The sequence below is a fragment of the Rosa chinensis genome, chromosome 2 (assembly GCF_002994745.2).
Source record: "Rosa chinensis cultivar Old Blush chromosome 2, RchiOBHm-V2, whole genome shotgun sequence".
Taxonomy (NCBI): Eukaryota; Viridiplantae; Streptophyta; class Magnoliopsida; order Rosales; family Rosaceae; genus Rosa; species Rosa chinensis.
This window is the reverse complement of record NC_037089.1, coordinates 71,216,472-71,235,836: the sequence shown is the minus strand read 5'-3', so window position 1 is coordinate 71,235,836 and position 19,365 is coordinate 71,216,472. Positions and strand designations below refer to the sequence as shown.

Here is a 19,365-nt window from a genome sequence, read left to right as displayed (position 1 = left end):
ACTTCATTCTGGAAGTTCTCAAAACTGATTGTACTCATTTGAGGTAACTGCATGCACCTCTTTGAATGAAATATCCTGGGTTCAAAATATATATATATAAGAGCAAGTCCACTGGTGAGAGTCTTGACTGGGCATAGTCAAGAAAAACATGACTTCATGACTTTGAGAGGATTTTGCAGCTTCCACCGGTTGTTTTTTGACCGGGCAAAAGCCACTCTTTCTTGACTACGGCCAAGAAATAAGTCAATTCCATGACTTATTCCTTGCCCAGCCAAGGCTTGTGCCAGCTCGACCCACACCCAAACGTGGGTGACAGGAGGAGGAGAGAGAAGAGGTCAGGCGACCTCGGGGGCAGCAGCAGCAGAAACTGAAGCAGCAACAGCAAGCATACCCGCCTGGGGTTGCTTCGATCTCCACCTGGGGCGGCGTCTGGGCGGGCTGAGGCGACGAAGCGGCCGGACGAGGTGAGGCGACCTCGGGGGGGGCCGGATCCTTGGCCGGAGGACGCCGGAGGACGGAGAAAAATCCGGGTCGGGTCGGACCTTCGTCTGGTGCAGCTGCGAGAGAGAGAACCGAAGGGGGGGAAATGAAAAACTGAAAATTTAAGATCCTTTTAAACAAAATAGAAATTTTTTTTTTTTGCTATTTATGGAAAATTTTCAGATTTCAAAAATTCATAATAAATTCATACGAACTCCGAATATTGCGTTCCACGTATGCACGAGATCGTCGATACGATCTCTATAACTTTCATGAAGGAATTTTTCCCAAATTATGTATGTGTAAAAAGTCGATTTTCGAGACCCCCTAAAATTATATAATAATGAATAGTGTTGACCGGGCAAGAAAAATAACGGGTGCAAACCTATGTCCAGTGGCAGTGAATAGTAACTTGACTGGTCGAATTCTTGACTTCTCGACTTTGCCTTTTCTTGACTACGGGTGCACTTGCTCTAAGAGGCAATATTTTATTCTTTAGATGTGTATGTGTTATCCGCAGGTTATTATAATGTTTGACTTTTCAATAAAAATAATACCAAAGAGTAGGTACATAACAATCTTAATCAATTGGTACAGGTACATAACAATCTTAATCAATTGGTATAATGGTGCGCTAGTTTTATTGACCGCGATCAGGTGTAAACTCCTAGCTTCTTCTCATAGTAGGACTTGATTCACCAAGTTGTCCAAGTTTGTGGATGAAGAACCATGTGAACCAGTGGCTTCTTCTGCAAGTTTCTTCCACTCCATGGCCTTGTTTCTCATTCTCTTACCCCTCCTTCCTTCCATCAACTCTTTAACAAGCTTCTCTACTTCGTCTCTCTTCACATCATTACTGATGATCTCAATGCCAATGCCCCATTTCTTGCAAACAGACCAAGTATTTGTTTGTTGGTCCGAGAAGAATGGCCAACAGAGCATAGGCACTCCTGCACACACACTCTCAATGATTGAATTCCAACCGCTGTGTGTTAGAAACCCTCCAACTGCTGGGTGGTTAAGCACTTGCTCTTGTGGGCACCAACTTGCTATAAGACCTCTTTGTTTGGTTTCTGCCAGAAACTCCGGTGGCAAAATGGCTGATTCACCAGCAACCAAATCAGGCCTAATCACCCAAAAGAAGGGAAGCTTGGTATTTGCAAGTCCCCAAGCAAACTCTATAAGAGTTTTTGATGTCATGATCATTATACTGCCGAAGTTCACATAAATAACTGAATTTGGTGCCTTGGAGTTGAGCCACTGGAGGCACTCAGTTTCTTCTTTCCATAGACTGTATCCAATAGGGTCCAAAGGGTGTTTTGGTATGCGATTGAGGAGTGATTGGAGAGGGCCAATGGCATAAACACGTGAATGAAGCATAGAGGAGAGAGCTTCCACAATATCTTCTTCCAACGCATCGAATGTATGAAGAACAACAGCTTCAGCTTTACCAAGTCCTTCAATTGCTTCAAGGACAAAGTTCCAGACGCTGTCATCAGGATTTGTGACTTGAAAGTTGGTCGGGAGATCCCTTAACCGGATATCCTTCATTCCTGGAATCCAATCTATGATCTTGTCCAAATACCCATTTGTCAAACAGCTCTCATCTACATGTTTTAGAAAAAAGAAACTAGCAAATTAGTCAATGCATAGATGTTATTTTCACTCTTAGAATGTCGTCATGCACTACACGGCAACGCATGTTATCAGATATTTTGTTGTTTAAAACACTCGTAGAAATAACGTACCATGAAGTTAATACGAATGCCAATATAAGCTAGTGATTACTATTTCTCACCTTTGAGTGGTGCGAGTCCTTTTTCCATCAAAGCGGGGAAGTGTGCATAGGCCATGATGCTGCTTGCACTCATAGTAAAGAAGAGTGTGACAGGAATTTGATGTTTTTCTGCTGCTGTAAGGACATAGGCATTCCAACCATCTGAAACGATGTGAGTCACCGGAGGACAAGTATTTGAAGTACTTGCCAAGCCCTTGAGTTTTGTGAGGAGCCCATGAAACGGAGTCAAGAAGTTTTTCCTCAAAGACTCGCAAAGCAAACTGACGTCTTGCGATGCATCTTCATCCGAACTCGGAAGGCCATCTGGAATGGTTTCAAACCGGAAATCAGGCAATCCATCGAGGGAGTTGAGTCCGAGAGATTTAAGAAATCGTTTGTGGTTGAACTCTGTGTTGACAAAGGTTATATGGAAACCTCGGTGGTGGAGGAGTTTTGCTAGCTTGAGCATTGCCTTTATATGGCTTTGAAATGGGAGTGTAACACAAACAACATGAGGCTTTTTAGCTACTTCCTTGGAACCCATCTTAGACTCTGTATATGAGTGTGTTCAACACTGGAAAAGATGCAGGTTTTATAGTGAATTAGTGATCAATATAAGAACAGCGTAGGTCACTAATGACATGTTTCCTGCATTAATATATAGCTTTCGCAGCGGGGTTTCCGGCTGTTAATGCATTTAGATAAGAAAGAAATCTGTAGCCGGTCGGCCCAAATCTTGAAGATGCTCTAGAGATTTCGAATGGACAGTTGAAGAGAACACATGGTTGGGTCAGACCAATATTTATGTCGAAAAAATAAGTACGTAGGGCCCCTATTAGTAAAGACAACAAATGTCAGAAAACGATGGAAGTCATGAATTCATAATCTATTTGACGGCAAGCTCTGGTATGCACCGATAGCAACTTGCACAAAATGCGCTGAGATGTTTCTAGCCACTCAGATATTTCAGCTTGAAAAGTAACACACAACGGCAGGGAAAAACGTCATCTTCGATACAGGTCGCTCTCGGTGCATTTCAGACTTACCCTATAGACTCTGTACCGGAATGAGAATGATTTAGGTAGTACAGTCTCCGATCGGAGCAAGTAGAGCTTGCCTGGTCCCCTAGTCGATTTGGTTTTTTTTTTTTTCCTCAAGGAAGGTCCAAAACAAACCAACAATACAAGAACAAAATAAGGAAAAATCAATCCCGAACAAGAGCAGGTTCCTTCTCGAGAGTTAAGACAAAAAGCACCAACACTGATTGCATGAAGAAAGTGAAAAATAATGGTGGATCAGGCAACCCATCAGTTTTCAGATGGCAAAAATTGGAGGTGTTTGGTATAGATTTAGCTACCAAATTAAATACGTGGGTGTTTGGTATAAGAAATTAATACTGGCGTAAAGAAAGCACATGAAGAGGTGACAGGTCTGTAAAGGTAGCAATAATTTCAGAAATGATGAGGTATGCATCAATAATTGCAGAAAAGATGAGGCATATATAATTATTTCTTTAATAAAAGTCAATTTCACGACTTAGCAAAATCCAAGTTTTAAAGTACATGAACTTCAACGTGCCTTTTATTTTTTTTTATTTTTTTTGTCTTAAACGTGAAAAGGCCGAAAAGCAGGAAGCCCGTACACATGTTATTAAAAGAAGATCATGCTAATACAAAAACGGATTGGACTTTGGAAGTTGGAACAAAGGCATTCTCGATTCTCTTATCACCAAGACGCAGAGTGGATTGAAACACGAGACATACCGGCTAAGTATTTGCATGAGGAATGCTAGCTATTTTTTCATTCTATTTTTTTCTTTTAACCTTCTTCACTCAACAAAATAACACGTGGATTTTATTACCACTTTAAACTCAATATTTATTACATTAAAAGTTATTTATTTTTTTCATGTTTGCCCTTCTAATAAATCATAAATGTCTCACATTTTTTTTCTTTCTATATTTTACTTTGACTTTGTAGGATGTTGAATTTATTTTGCATTTCTTTTTTCTTCACTAATTTAGCATTTTTTTAAGGGAAGGACGATGGCGGGGCCGACCTGGAGGGCGATCTGCCAGGTCAGCAGGGAGGAAGCCGAGGACGGCTTCTGGCGACTCCGGAGGGGGAGGGAAGGTGAACAGGTCAGGCAAATCGGCGGCGACCTTCCTCCTGGCTCTCTTGGTAGCCTTGTTCACAACCATGGTAGAGATCTGAGCTTTGTCGAAAAAACCATGGTAGATCTAAGAGCTTAGCTTCTGCAGATTGTGAAGCAAAGGTCGGTGCTTCTGGGGTTAATTAACTCTGATGGGTGCCAGGGCATTTATGGGTGCCCAGAGCAATTTTTTATTTGTTTGTTAACAATATGATTAGTGGGGGCAAAAATATGATTATTAGAGGGCAATGATATGATTACTAGGAGGCAATAATATGATTATAAATTGATCAATTGTGCCTGTAGTGTATTCATTTTGGTTTTGAGAGTTCATACAATTCAGTGGACGGGAATAATATGATTTTTGGGAGGCAATGATATGAGTAATAGGGGGCAATAATATGATTACTGGGGGGCAATAATATGGTTACTGAGTATTATTAAGGGGCAATAAATTCAGACGCCGGAATCCCGACACCAGTCCGGTAGCCGGATTCCGGATTCACGTGACCGGTCGCCTGATTCCGGTCATCGGTTGTCGAATTCCGGTCACCGGTCACCGGATTCCCATCACCTGAGTCGGCGGCCGACCACTGGTCACCGAAGTCCGACAAGGTGGAAGATGACTTCTCCCTCTAAGTGAGAAAGAAGGAGATGACAAAAAAGTCTCAAAAATTAATAAAAAATAATTAATTAGGTATTAGGGAAATAATCTCTTAGAGTGTTTTGGGTAAACGGGGTTAAAAAACGGTTAGTGGAGCAAGTAGACAATTTTTAATCTGAAATTGGGTAAATGATCATTTCCCCTTTTTTTAATTGTTATTTTGAGAATTTGGGTTGTGGTTTTTTTCTTTCTGGGTTCATTTGGGTCAAACTTCCCTACACCTATCTTCCCTTTCTCTCACATCTTTCTTTATTTCTTTCTATTTCTCTAGCTTCCATTCTGAAATCCATTCCCCTTTTTTAATCTTCATCCAATCAAATCTTTCTTTCTCTAGCACTTTCTATTTCTCTAGTATCCACTCTGAAATCCATTCCCATTTTTTAATCTTCGTTCAATTTCATTTCTTTGGTGGGGGAAATATCTTTTGCAAACTATGGGCTGAATGTAAAATATGAACAAGATCAACAACGAATTGTTTTTAAAAAATTGAAAAGAAAAAAGAACTAAACTAAACTCAGAAAAGAATAAAAGGATCAAGCAAAAGTGCAAAATCAAACCAGATAAATATTTCAACAAAACACAAATTAAAAACTCTGATTATGAAATGGAGATCTAAAAACAAAATTGATAGGAAACGAAAGAAAATTAAGAGAGAGGGAGAGAACAAAACAATTTGGGGTGCAATTTGCAAGTTAATATATATATATATATATATATATATATATTATGGAAATTTTATTGTGAGTTGGTACTAGAGATTCTTTGGAAAAACAAAAATTATCGATTCATGTTTTATAAACTCAAAAAAGGAAACAAAAAACCCAGGGAAAAGTTATAAATGCAAAAATATATATAAAAATATTGTAAAGGGTAAACATGAAAAAAATAGAATTAGTTATTCAATGTAATAAATATTGAGTTTGTTTAAAGTGGTAGGGAATCCACGTGTCATTTGTTGAGTGGGGAAGGTTGCAAGGAAAAGATAGAAGGGAATCCACGTGTCATTTCTCTTTCTCTATATAGTTCAACCAAAAATTTTTACAAATTGTGTCAGTTTGCCAACAAAATATATATAGGATTAATTTCAGTTTACCCCCCTGAAGTTAGGGGTCGTCATCATGTTAGTCCCTCGAGTTTCAATTTAATCAGTAACACCCTTGTACTCTCCAAATTCATCACCCGTGTCCAATTTCTACTATTCCGTCCAATTTTGACCGTTAAGTTTGACTTTTGAGGGCTAAAATGGTCATTTCAAGACAAAAAAAAAACAAAAAAAAAGAATTTTTTTTCTTTTTTTCGTTTTTATTTTTTTGCATTTTTTTTCTGTTTTTTTATTTCATTTTTTTTCTTTTTCTTCACTTATTATTATTATTATTATTTTTTAAATAATTTTGTCTTCAACCTATACACCACAAGTTATAATAGGTTTATAAAACAAAAAAAAACTCTAGGTGGTCAAAAAGCAGCTCGCTGGTCTACGATATTTGTGATATATCTCCGATAAAACAACGAATTTTAGGATATCATTTTATTGGGGATATATCCTAAAATTCTTCGCTTTATCGGAGATGTTCCACAAATACCGTAGACCAGCGAGCGAAGAATTTTAGGATATATCCCCAATAAAGTGAAGAAATATCTGTATTTATTTTTTTAATTATATTTTACAAATATTTCTTCACTTTATTGGGGATATATCCTATTATTCTTCACTTTATAAACCTATTATATTTTATAGATATATTTTACAAATATATCCTAAAATTTTTCGCTGGCTGGTTACAAATAAACCCTATAATAGGTTTATAAAAACAAAAACAAAAATACTCTAGGTGGTTAAAAAGTCACTCGCTGGTCTACAATATTTGTGATATATCTCCGATAAAGCGAAAAATTTTAGGATATATTTGTAAAATAAATCTATAAAATATAATAGGTGTAAAATATATCCTATAATAGGTTTAAAATATAGGTTTAAAATATAATAGGTTTAAAATATAAAATAGGTTTAAACCCTATAATAGGTTTAAAATATAAAAAATTTCGCTTTATCGGAGATATATCACAATAAAGTGAAGAATTTTAGGATATATCCCCAATAAAGTGAAGAAATATATGTATTTATTTTTTTAATCATATTTTATAGATATTTCTTCACTTTATTGGGGATATATCCTAAAATTCTTCACTTTATAAACCTATTATATTTTACAGATATATCCTAAAATTCTTTGCTTTATCGGAGATATATCATAAATATCGTAGACCAGCGAGCGGCTTTTTGACCACCTAGAGTTTTTTTTTTTGTTTTTATAAACCTATTATAACTTGTGGTGTATAAGTTAAAGACAAAATAAAAAAAAAAAAAATAATAATAATAATAATAATAATAAGCTAAGAAAAAGAAAAAAAAACAAGAAAATAAAAAAAATGGAAAAAAAAAAACAGACAAAAAAAATGCAAAAAAAAAACAATTTTTTATTTATTTATTTTTTTTAATTTTTTTTGTCTTGAAATGACAATTTTAGCCCTCAAAAGTCAGACTTAACGGTCCAAATTGGACGGAATAGTAGAAATTGGACACGGCTGATGAATTTGGAGAGTATAAGGGTGTTACTGATTAAATTGAAACTCGAGGGACTAACATGATGACGACCCCTAACCTCAGGGGGGTAAACTGAAATTAATCCATATATATATATCTTGTGGCTAACACATATATTACTCTTGTCGCTTAAGTGAGTAGAGATGTATTACACTATATATCTTTTTCTTTGATGAAAAAGGTTTATTTCTCAATCTTTCAAAATCATCCTGGAATTGGATGTCTTGTCCTCGGTCTCTAATCTAAATAAAGAGGAGGTTGATCTTTCAATAGAAAGTGTCTTAATTGAGGAGGTAAAGACAATGTTTTTACCTCTTTCCTTTAGTAGTTTGTACCTATTGCCCAACGCACATGTTAGTTAGCAAATGCGCTTTTGTTTCCTGCATTTCAAGTTTAGGTAGAGGAATTAAGTGCCACAATGACTCTCTGGTGTACTTTTTGCTTATGTACGTATCTAAGTGTTTCAATCAATATATTTCTTGAGTGGTGTCGGGAAAGAAATCTTGATAAAAACAGTGGCTCGGATGGTTCCAAATTATGTGATGAATTGTTATATGTTGCCTCTTGGTTTATGTGATGATTTGCATTAGTTGTGTGCCGAATTTTGGTGGGGTGATTCTGAGGAGAAAAACAAGATTCATTAGAGGTCATGGGAACGTTTATGTGTTCCAAAGCAGGAGGGTGGAATGGTTTAACCTGGCCTTGCAATGCTGTCTAAACAAGGTTGACGTTTAATACAAAATCATGATTCTTTAGTTGTTCGATTGCATCAGGCATTATATTATCCTGAGGGTGATTTCACTAAGGCACAGTTGGGGACAACCCCTTCTTTTCTTGGCGTAGTAATGTAGTATCCTGAAAGCAAGAGAAGTCTTGGTACAGGGTTTGAGATGGCAGGTAGGTAATGGAGAAAAAATTGCAATATGGAAGGATAAATGGATTCCAAATGCTTATCCTCATTGCCCTTTTTCGCCTTCAAGTAGGGATGCTCCTCGATTTTTTTCTGAATTGATTTAACCCTTGACTAGATGATGGGATCAAGAGAAGTTGGACAGGTTTTGCACCGGTGAATGTGGATCTTATTCTTGCCATCTCCTTAAGTAGTAGAGCTTCAGTGGATCGTCTTAAGATGAGATTAAGAGAAGTTGGAGATCGAGGGTTTTTGCACTGGTGAATGTGGATCTTATTCTTGAAATCCCTTTAAGTAGTAGAGCTTTAGTGGGTTGTTGAATCTAGCATTGTCACAAAAAAAAAAAAAAAAAAAAAATTTTTACTACAGATAGCGCATACAATGTGGTTAAAGACATTGCATGGGGCTAGTCTTATCCTCTACACCAAAATCAGATCCTTACACAGGCCATTGGAATGTAATCTGGAACGCTAAATTTAAAGTTTCTGGAAACGTAGCATTGCGTGCTTGGAGCACATGTGCTGGTATCTTGCCTACAAGACAAGGTCTGAGTAAGAAGGGTTAAGTGGGGGACATGAACTGCATGTTGTGTAATCATGTACATGAAGATGGATAGCACTTATTTGTGCACTGTACGTATGCTCAAGAGACTTAGGCAGTAGCTTCTTTAGCACATGCTACTGGAGCCAAAAATGTGCAGGATCATTTGCTTGATATATCTCGAAGTGTACAAAGGAAAAATTTGTGCAAGTGCTTATGGTCTTATGGTCTATAAGGGATAAAAAAAGGAATTCTAAATTATGGGAGGACAAAAAAAGAGAGGCTAATTGGGACAGCTATGTTAAGCTTGGGTTGGTATAACGACTTCAAAAAGGCTAATGGTAGTGAGGCTACTCAACAACGACAAAGTCATGCATTTGGCTAAACTAGAGCAGGGATGGTTCAAGTGTAATAGTGATTGTGCTTACACTGCAAGCTTTAGTAGAGGAGACTGTGGTATGGTTATAAGGGATGAGAGAGGTGATTTTGCTGTGGGGCTGTCAAACCTTGCTTGCAATTGACATCACCTTTCCATGCGGAATTTGTGAGCCCCGAAAAATTTAACGAGCTAAAGTGAGATCTTTCGATAAACTACTTAACGATCTCGATAATCGTCAAAGGGCTCGAGAATATTTTCATAAATTTTCATAAATTGAAATCTTCAATTTAAGTGTTGGATAATAAAGTACACGACACGGCGAGTTCGTGAAAATTTTCGGGGAATTTTTCGAGTACCCAACCTATTTACAGTGATTTTACGAAGTTGTGGGATTTAAGAAATTAAATTCAAGAAAACGGGAATTTGGTGGAGCGATGTGAGCCATTGATCCACTCATCGCTTAATCAGGACCGTCCATTGTTAACTAGACCAATTTATTTATAGTTGTTGATCAGATCAAATAGAGAGGGAGAGAGTAAGCGCGAGAAGGAGAGAGAGAGAGAGAGACCGAGAGCTCGGTGCTCTCAGACCCAAAGCACGACCCGACCGGCGCCACTCCTTCCGGCCACAGCACAGCGGCGGACCACCGGCATCTTCTGCGTCTCGCTGCCGCCTACCTCCCAGTAGCCTCTGATCGTCCATGCACTGAACAGAGAAGGAGACTCGACGACTGGAAGCTCTGAGACTTCTCCGGCGAGCTCTACGATTTTCAGCAATTCCAGCCACCTGTGGTATGAAAATTCCTCTCCTCGTCATGCTCTACATGTCTGTATGATTAGTTTTTGAATTTGATTAGGTTTTAATGATTTTCGATTTTGGGTGATTTCGGCTCCGCCATGTTCTTCGACTCCGGCGACGTTTCCGGCACTTTTGGGCTTGGTTTCAGTTTTGACTACACTTGTAGAGAAGATATTGTGAAGCTTCCTAGGTTGTGGCACGAGAAATCATCAATTCATCACCAACCCAGTTTCGGCAGCAAGCTTTGGAAAACAAAGTTTCTGTTACAACACCATAAACTAGCAAAGGTAAACTAGAGAAGCAAACCTGGAAGGGGACTGCTATATACACACTCACTTGAGTGTGTGTGAGCCACACTCAGACAAGTGTCAGCTTTTTATAACTTTTCACTATTTAATTACACAATAATAATTAATACAACTTTGAATTTATTTTTTTCCATCTCTACCCCTGTTTTGGAAAACATAGAGATTAGAGACCCCTTTTTCTTCTACTTTCCTTTCCCGCCACAAACCAATTAAAGCTTCAATTTTCCCGCTAGAGGGCTTAATTACCTCAAAGTAAAATTTTGAGATCCCTGATTTAGAAAGGAAAAAAAAAACAAGCTTCTGAGATGCAATTTCCAACTATATTAGTTACTTTTGTGGGTTGCCTTTTACATTGAGGTAAGATTCTTAATCAATTTATGCGATTTTTGTGTTGATAGTTGGTACTGATATATACTCATGATTGTCCCTAATTAAATCGATACTTTATTGTGAGATAGTTCTTACTCTTATATACCTGATTTCCTCTTTTATTTGACGTGATTCTAGGAAATCAGTTAATTGACCTGCTATCATTTATATTGTCCAATTATCCTTGTTTCATTTCTCAGATAGTCAAATTTGGTTGAATAGTAGTTTTTTCTGATGTAATTTTGCAAAACGTTAATGCAAATAATGATCTTATTTTTTGTTGATCTTAATGGTTGAAGAACAAAAAAAAGGATCTTATAGTACCTTACCAACCAAGTTTGCTAAATGTTAGTTCTTGATAAACTACCTAGCTGTCATAAAAATAAAAATAAAAACTACCTAACTGCTATTACTAATAAATGCAGCACCATTGTAGTTGAATAAGTCAAGAATGGAGAGACTTGTTTGTTTGATTATATTGTGTTTTATAATGCTTGTAATAAGCTATTAAGTGGTACCCATTTTTTGTTATAAGTATATTCACAATCACATGGGTTTTGATTAAATGGTTTCTAGCTATTCAGTATTCTATCTAGAAATAGATAGTGGAGGGAAAGTAAAAAATGGAGGGAGAAAAATGGTTAGGGGTAGAGATGGAAAACAATAAATTCAAAGTAGCATTAATTGTTATTGTGTAATTAAATAGTAGAAAGTAATGAGAAGCTGACACTTGTCTGAGTGTGGCTCACACACACTCAAGTGAGTGTGTATATAGCACTCCCCAACCTGGAATTGTGCGGTTTGATTTCGTGTGCAGAATAGGCTGTTTGTGTCTTGGTATGAATTGATTGAATTGTGAGTTGAAATTGAATTGGACTGGTTATGAATTTGACATTGTTAAAGTTGTTTTATTCTGGGTGTTTGGATTTTATGCTTGAATTGAGAACTCAGTTTGGATGATCAATGTATCTGTTTTGGTATTGCAACTGTGGACTTGTTTACCGGTTAGAAAAGAAGTGAAGAACTTGCACGAAAAGTAAAGAATTGATAATAATTGTGAAGAGTGAAATTGGTCACGTGTGATCTTAGGTCTCCTTAGTAGTTTGGGCACACCTAGTTGAGAATGGAATAAGATTGGTTGGGTGTCCATAGTAATTTTGATTACTATGTCACGAAATTGCTAGGGATACTCGAATTTATTTGTTGATTAAGTTGGGAATTTGTTATAACATTGGTTTGCATAAGCATTTTGTCAAAATGATAGTGAGTAAAGAAAAGAAATGTATATATATTGGGTGGCCTTGGTAAAATTTGGGTGCACCTAATATATATGGTCGATATCGTGATTTAAGTAAAATGTTCGATAAGTTGGGTTAGTCATCGAACCTATTACGATGGGTCAATCTTGGTCAAATTGGTCAACTCCTGGTCAAACCAGGAAAACTTAATTGTACGATTTGTAATTGTCGAGATTTCAATTATTAGTTCAATGAGATATTAACTATCAAAATGTCGGAATCTAGGATTTCCAGTTACCCGAGGAACGGAAGGTTGGTGAATCTCGAACAACGTAAAAGGTTAAAGCATCGAAATCTAGGTAGGGGACTCGGGACTCCTTCGGTTAGTTGTTTTCCGTTTTGAATTAAATGTTTATGCATATTTAAGTTGCATGGTTTGGTTATTGATGGCTAGAGAGTGAGTGGAACATAGCGATTCCTTGGGCTTCGATCCCCTAAACCTCCGGATGGGCCGTATGGACGGAATGGTGTGTGACATCCTCTAAGGTGTGGCACTATTTCTAGGTGATATGGCGTAAGTGGACACTCTCACTACGCTTACCTGGTGATGATTTTATTTGAGGTAAGGCTGTGTAGTTGGTCCATGGGACTGGCCATCAGGTATTATGCATTTCTTTGAGTTTCGTGCATTGGATTTTGAGTCCGAAAGATATTTAAAGTTTGTCGTTCTTTAAAGAAATGGTTTAACTTTTTCATACTAGGGTCCCAAATTATTATCTTATGTGTTGGTTTTCAAACCTAGTCGGGTGAAGCCCCTATTGAGTAGCGAGGACGAAAACTCACCCCTATAACAGTGTGGTTGCAGGTACTGTGCACTAGGAACAAGATTGGAGCGGACGAAGCTGGGTGTGCATATTTCAATAGAAGTCAGGTTCTGGGTTCCAATCTTATTCCTGTTCCTTAAAATTGTATTTTTGGAACTTGTCACAATTTGTTTGTTATATGCTAAGTCCTTTATTCCTCGGTTGTTTGCAATGTTAAGTCCTAGACAAACATTTGAATTAAAAGTTTTAAAGTTTTCACCTCAATATATTTTAAACGTTTTCGCTGTGCGGTTTACAATTATTTAATAAAATGCCTTGCGGGTTTCTGGAATGTAAATCGAACCTTTGGTTTATGTTTCGGGGTCTTGCGGCACTGTTACCTGCTCAAGCTGGTGAGGTGCAGTTTAGGGCGTTACAGAATTGATGGCTCTCCTTGAAGGTATGAAGTTGGCAGAAACTTTGAATTATTGCAAAGTTATATTTGAGACAGATTGTTTATTGTTGGTGCACGCTTTGAATCAAAGTGCAACTGATTTATCAAGTTTAGGTCTTATACTTAATTAGGTGGAAGAGATTATCACTAGACATCCAGATACTCAGCGTGAAACTAATAGAGTAACTATGTACTTGCAAATCATGCTCTAAGTTCTCATGAGAGTCAAATTTGTAACTGCTATAGAAATAATAGAGGATGTTATTTTTTTTTGAATCTATACTTACATAGGCATTTGCAAGCATAATTAGCTATAATGAACTACACTCATGCTACCTCCAGCGGTACCGACTCCAGCCAAAGGAGTGACCTATGGGAACACAGCCAAGCAGGTTACCGTCTGAGCCTCGGCTTGCACCCAGATCACCTCTGACGCGCCGCCACGCGCCGCGCCAAGATATCACCAGAAGCTCCAGAGCTGGGACTGAAACATATCAGTCCCATATCGAAAACATGAAGAAGATCAGCTCTCTCCTCACCTATAAAAGGTTCTCTCCTCTCTCCTCATCAATTACGCATTTAATACTTACCTACTGTTACTTTGTCAACACAAATACATTGACTAACTTAGGCATCAGAGCAGAGAAGACCGCCCCACTCGGTCTCCCTTTGACGCCCTCTGTATTTCACTTGACAGGTAGCGGGAGCTCTAAAGAGTATCACAGATAACGGTCTACCCATCAAACCAGCGTTAGCAAAGGTTTAGCTACCGCTAAACTTTAAAATTAACATTGGCGCCGTATGTGGGAATCCTTGAACAAAATGCCATCCCACCACATCCACTATGACTAATGGTAGAGGGGAAAACACTGAGGAGCAGGGTGATCAATCCACCAACCCCCATCCCACCAACGCAGTGATCAACGTCAATCCAGCGGTTAACGTTAACCGTGCTCTATTCAGCATGCCGGTCAACTCCAGCGGGGAACCCCAGGCCAGTTACCAGATCCCACCAACCCAAACTACAACGGAGGCTTAGCCGAGCGGTAGCCGACCTCCGGTGCAGGACCTCGCCACTATGTATGAGCTGGCACTAGCGGACCTTCACAAGACAAACCGAGAGCTCGAGCAGGAGCGCAGAGAAAAGGCCGAGGCACAAAAGCAGGTGGCCACGCTGATGTCAAGATTTGACGAGCTGAAGAAGGTGCTGGAAGCAAACGCCAACCCAGCGCAAAGGGAGCAATCGCGGAGCACCAGGCGCAGTCAGCCCAACACTGACGGATTGGTACCCGGACCAATCATACAGATGCAGGTACCGTTGAACCCATCAGAGCTACGAGGAATGGGACCACCTCCGGCGCCCCGACTAATGTTGGAGCAGGAGGCGGAATCACAACCACACACCAGCAGCTCAACAATCAGTGCCAGAACTGAGGGTAATATACTTGTCCTTAGGCGAGAGCTGGTTCAGCGGAACATCCAGGCAGGACCCGATGGAGGCACAACCACCTAATACTGGAGCGGATGCAACAACTAGATCAAAGGCTAATCAGGGCCGAGGCAGGCGCCCCAGCGCTAACACCAAATCCACTCTTTGCCTCCAGACCAGGACCATTCACCGCCAGGATCCTGCATGCCATTCGCCCGGCGCACGCAAAGACACCAAAGATGCCACATTAAAGCGGCATGACTGACCCCTTTGTCCATATGGACACCTTTAAAAAAGTCACCAATAACAAGGGCTTTGATGACGCCACCCTTTGCTACTTGTTCAGCGAAAACCTGGATAGTGAGGCAATGAGTTGGTTTTTGAGTGTCCGCCGGGGTCCATTGACTCATTCCACGCACTATCAAATGCTTTCCTCTCTCGGTTCATCCTGTTAGCGGTCGGATACCACAGTACAACGCAGCTATTTAGCCTCAAGCAGGGGGCGGAGGAAACGTTGAAGGCATTAGTCACCAGGTGGCGAGCGACAACGTCCCAGTGCCGCGATCTTGATAGGACAATGGCGCTGGCAGCTTTCAAGCAGGGACTCCTCAAAGGGCCATTTCTCTATCACCTCAACTACAATCATCCAAACGCCGCTTACAACCATGTCATGAGCGAGGCTGTCATCCATGCACAGGCGGAATTCATCACATATGGATAAACCTCCCCCACCACCACCAACACCTGTAAATTCCACCCAACCCTCCACCAGCCATTAGGAAACCGCGAACAAAACCCCTGCTGCACCGCCAATTGATAAAAAGAGAGAATGGCAACAGGGCAACCACCAGAGCGAGCGGTAGAAGAACCAACACTACAACAGGACTAGCCGCTCATTTCAGGGGGACAACCGTAATAAATAGACGGAGTCATCTCAGCAGTACGCAGTATTTACAGTCCTCACGGCCTCATGCGAGGAAATATACGACCAGTGCAAGGATCAGGTCCTGCCACCACCCCCAAGAAAATACCCAAGGATAGGAAAGCCCAGAAACACTGGCAAGTGGTGCAAATATCACGAGGACAACGGCCACAACACCAACAATTGCAACGCCCTCAAAACAGCCATTGAGACTTTATACCGAGACTGTAAGATGGAACAATTCAAGGTACACCAACCGCCACCCGTGATCGCCAACATTGAGCCCTTAGGCCGCATCAACACCATCGACGGTGGTGCTCCAATCACCAATATGTCTCACAGAGCAAAAAAGGGCTATGCACATGCTAACCACCCCAAGGAAGTGTGCAATATCCGCCATGAGAGGTCCGCTAAACTCCCAAAATCTGGTTGGGAGCCCATTACCTTCTCAGAGAAGGAGGAACGCGGAGTACATCTGCCGATTCATTCCTGATCGACGCCATACTCGATAAATGGTCAGTGGGAAGGATCCTTGTCGACAGTGGGTCCGCTGTAAATGTCATCTTCAACAGGTGCTACGACAAACTTCGACGAAATAGAAAATTACTACAGGATCATGAGCCGTTGCTTAGCTTCTCTGGTGATATCACACAGCCATTGGGTTCTGACTACATGCAACTAGTTATCGGCGCCAATCCACGTTCGGCGGAAATCCATACAGAGTTCATCATTGTGGACTGCTTAAGTTCATATAATGCCATCATTGGTCGACCGGTACTCAACAAACTCAAGGGCATCATCGTCAGGTACATGCTCCTCATGAAGTTCCCCACTCCCAACTGAACAGGTTGCGTAAAGGGAAGTCAACAACTGGCACGAGAGTGCTATTCCACAACCGTGGCACGATCAGCAAGCCTCCACGAAATCCTAACAGCGGGAAATATGCAGTGGCACCAGATATCTTTGAGGACCCCAGGGATGACGAGAAGAAGTATGTCAGATATCTTTAATACTTACGTACTGTTACTTTGTCAACAAAAATACATTGACTAACTTAGGTATCGGAGAAGAGAAGACCGCCCCACGCGGTCTCTCTTTGACGCCCTCTGTATTTTCACTTAACAGGTAGCGGGAGCTCTAAAGAGTATCACAGATAACGGTCCGCCCATCGGACCAGTGTTAGTAAAGGTTTAGCTACCGCTAAACTTTAAACATTAATAGAATCAAATCAAAATGATTTCTCATTAGCAACTTAAGCTGGAGTAGTGCATTACATATCTTTCCACTGCCTTGAATAAAGATGGAAAATAATAAAAAGTGGTATATATATCTAGTATCACTCATTAAAGAACATCCATGCCGACTTATTGTAAAGCAAGCCTATGAACTATGAAAAGACATAGTAAATAACAAGCCTAAAAAAAGACATAGGTGCATGAAAGTGCATAGATTTCCCCAAAAAACTAGGGAATTATTGAAAGTAAACTAAAGTACTAACATATGGTAGGCCTAGGCTCACACCCAAACCCAATTCACTTAGGCCCAGTTAGTTACAGCCCAAAGGAGAATCCCACTCAAAAGCCTAGCAAAAATGGCCCAAACCCAGCCCAAGTCTCCATCTCCTTGCATAATGGCATTAGCCGTGACCACGACCATGGAGATGCCATTATGGCGCAACCATACCCGTGTCATTCCAATCCCAGATGTCGTCAACAAAGCCACTCCGACCACCCATGAGCCCCAGACGCTGAAAACCAGGCAAGAACCATACACAACTAGGTTTACGTTCACCCAAACTCCAAATTGACAGAGCTCACTTGACGCCGGCGTTGCCTCTTGGAGAAAAAGCATATCAAAATCCAATCCTTCCTAATTCGCCATTGACCTTCCCAGAATCAAAACAGCCTTACCACCATGCTTCAGAGATGCATCACCAGACTCACCGCAGTTAAAGCCGCTCCTGCCAGACTTCAAGCACCAACACTCCAAGGAAACTGCCCCGAGCCCTTTGATGAAATCATCCATTCGGCAGCAGGCCACGAAAAGTCAGTAAAGCAGGTGGCCTGCCCAGACGTTGTGCGAATGCACATATCAAACTCTGCGGCCTTGAGGGCGCATGAAAGCGCGTTCTCCTCTCAAAATACCATTTCAATACTATTTTTTTTTAGCTATTCAATTAGGATATGTTATTTTAAACGATTGTAACCGTTAACTTTTTCAATGAATTTATATATCAATAAAGAAAATCAATATGTTTCTTTTTTCTCAAACGAAAAAAAAAATCTATAACCCTAAAAGTTTAGTCAATTGATTCTCCCAAGAAAACCCATCACCATTACCATAATCCCTTCATTGTGAACAAAATCTCAACCCTATTGAGCAACAAATACATCAAAGAACACTTTATCTCTCAATCCTGGCAATCTCATGGTAAAACGCAATTAACCCTTCCTTTGAGTTGAGTCTAGTCTTACATACCTTAAATTAATTAACCCAATTCCAATCCTTACAGGTCCAGCTTCTTCCCTGACTACTAATTGAGAAGGGATAATGACCACTTTACCCTCTTTGTACTAAAATACATCCCTTACACCCCACCAACTTATTTTATCCTCACTCACACAAAACTTTTTCCTTTTTCTCCCAACTTTTAAATTCACTTAATATTATACCATTAGTACCCCTTTTTCCTTACACCATCTTTTGCTATTTTACTATTATTGTAAACAATATTTTTCAATTTTAATGATGGAGCAAGATGTGCCTGTATCTTGAAATTATTTGTTTAGAGAGCAATTACAGTTGAAATTCATCCTCTATATTCGCAGGTAGATAGTAAATTTCACTATTCATAATTTCAATCTTTTCCTTATTAGATTTACTTGCTATCTGCCACAAAACTAGCAAAGAATTAGCAGAAGAAAGAGAAAAGTTGAGAAACTTAAAAGACTTTAGATCAAGGCTTAAAAGAGAAACTTCAGACTACTGGGATATTATCTTTATATATAGTCCAGAAAAGAATTTGTAAAGGCTAAATACTGATTACTACCATGTAGTTTGGCTCTAAAATCAATTCAGTCCTTGAACTTCTAATTTCAACAAGAACACCCATGCACTTTCAATTTTGATCTAATAGGTCCAATATATTAGCTTTCCATTAATTGAATCATTTAACTTGTTGACGTGGCTCATATATGGCTTATGTTTTATGATGTAGTGTTAAGGTGGCATGCATAGTCAGTTTAAGAGTGGGTCTCACTATTAGAAATTTATGAAATAAAAAGTTTTTCAACAAATAATCAAACTATAACTGGAACCCATAATAGAAGATTAACGAATTGGACCTATTATATCAAAATTAAAAGTTCATTGGACCTATTTTCCCTTATTTTATTTATTCTTTTTTTTTTTTGACAAGTAAAACTCAACCTAATTGGGCAATGTTAATTTTTTTTTTTTAAAAAAACAAAAAAAACAAAAAGAAGAAGCAGACAGAGTAATTAATCCCATCCCTTTATCTCTTTAATTTCGTGTTCA

General features: G+C 39.3%; 1 protein-coding gene across 1 annotated transcript; it reads right to left on the bottom strand.

Annotated features, from left to right (window-relative positions):
• Positions 1-984: 984 nt before the first annotated feature.
• On the bottom strand, positions 985-2,915 carry LOC112188646 (7-deoxyloganetin glucosyltransferase). Its single transcript, XM_024327803.2, has 2 exons — positions 2,279-2,915; positions 985-2,087 (listed from the first exon to the last, which is right to left on the bottom strand). The coding sequence occupies exons 1-2, from the start codon at positions 2,799-2,801 to the stop codon at positions 1,159-1,161; spliced, it is 1,452 nt and encodes a 483-aa protein (XP_024183571.1). The 5' UTR covers positions 2,802-2,915; the 3' UTR covers positions 985-1,158.
• Between the last annotated feature and the right edge of the window lie 16,450 nt (positions 2,916-19,365).

Coding starts and splice junctions, on each gene's coding strand:
- LOC112188646 (XM_024327803.2), bottom strand. CDS start 2,801: ATGGGTTCCAAGGAAGTAGCTAAAAAGCCTCATGTTGTTTGTGTTACA. Junction 2,088..2,278: donor AGGACTCGCACCACTCAAAG/GTGAGAAATAGT, acceptor TAAAACATGTAG/ATGAGAGCTGTTTGACAAAT.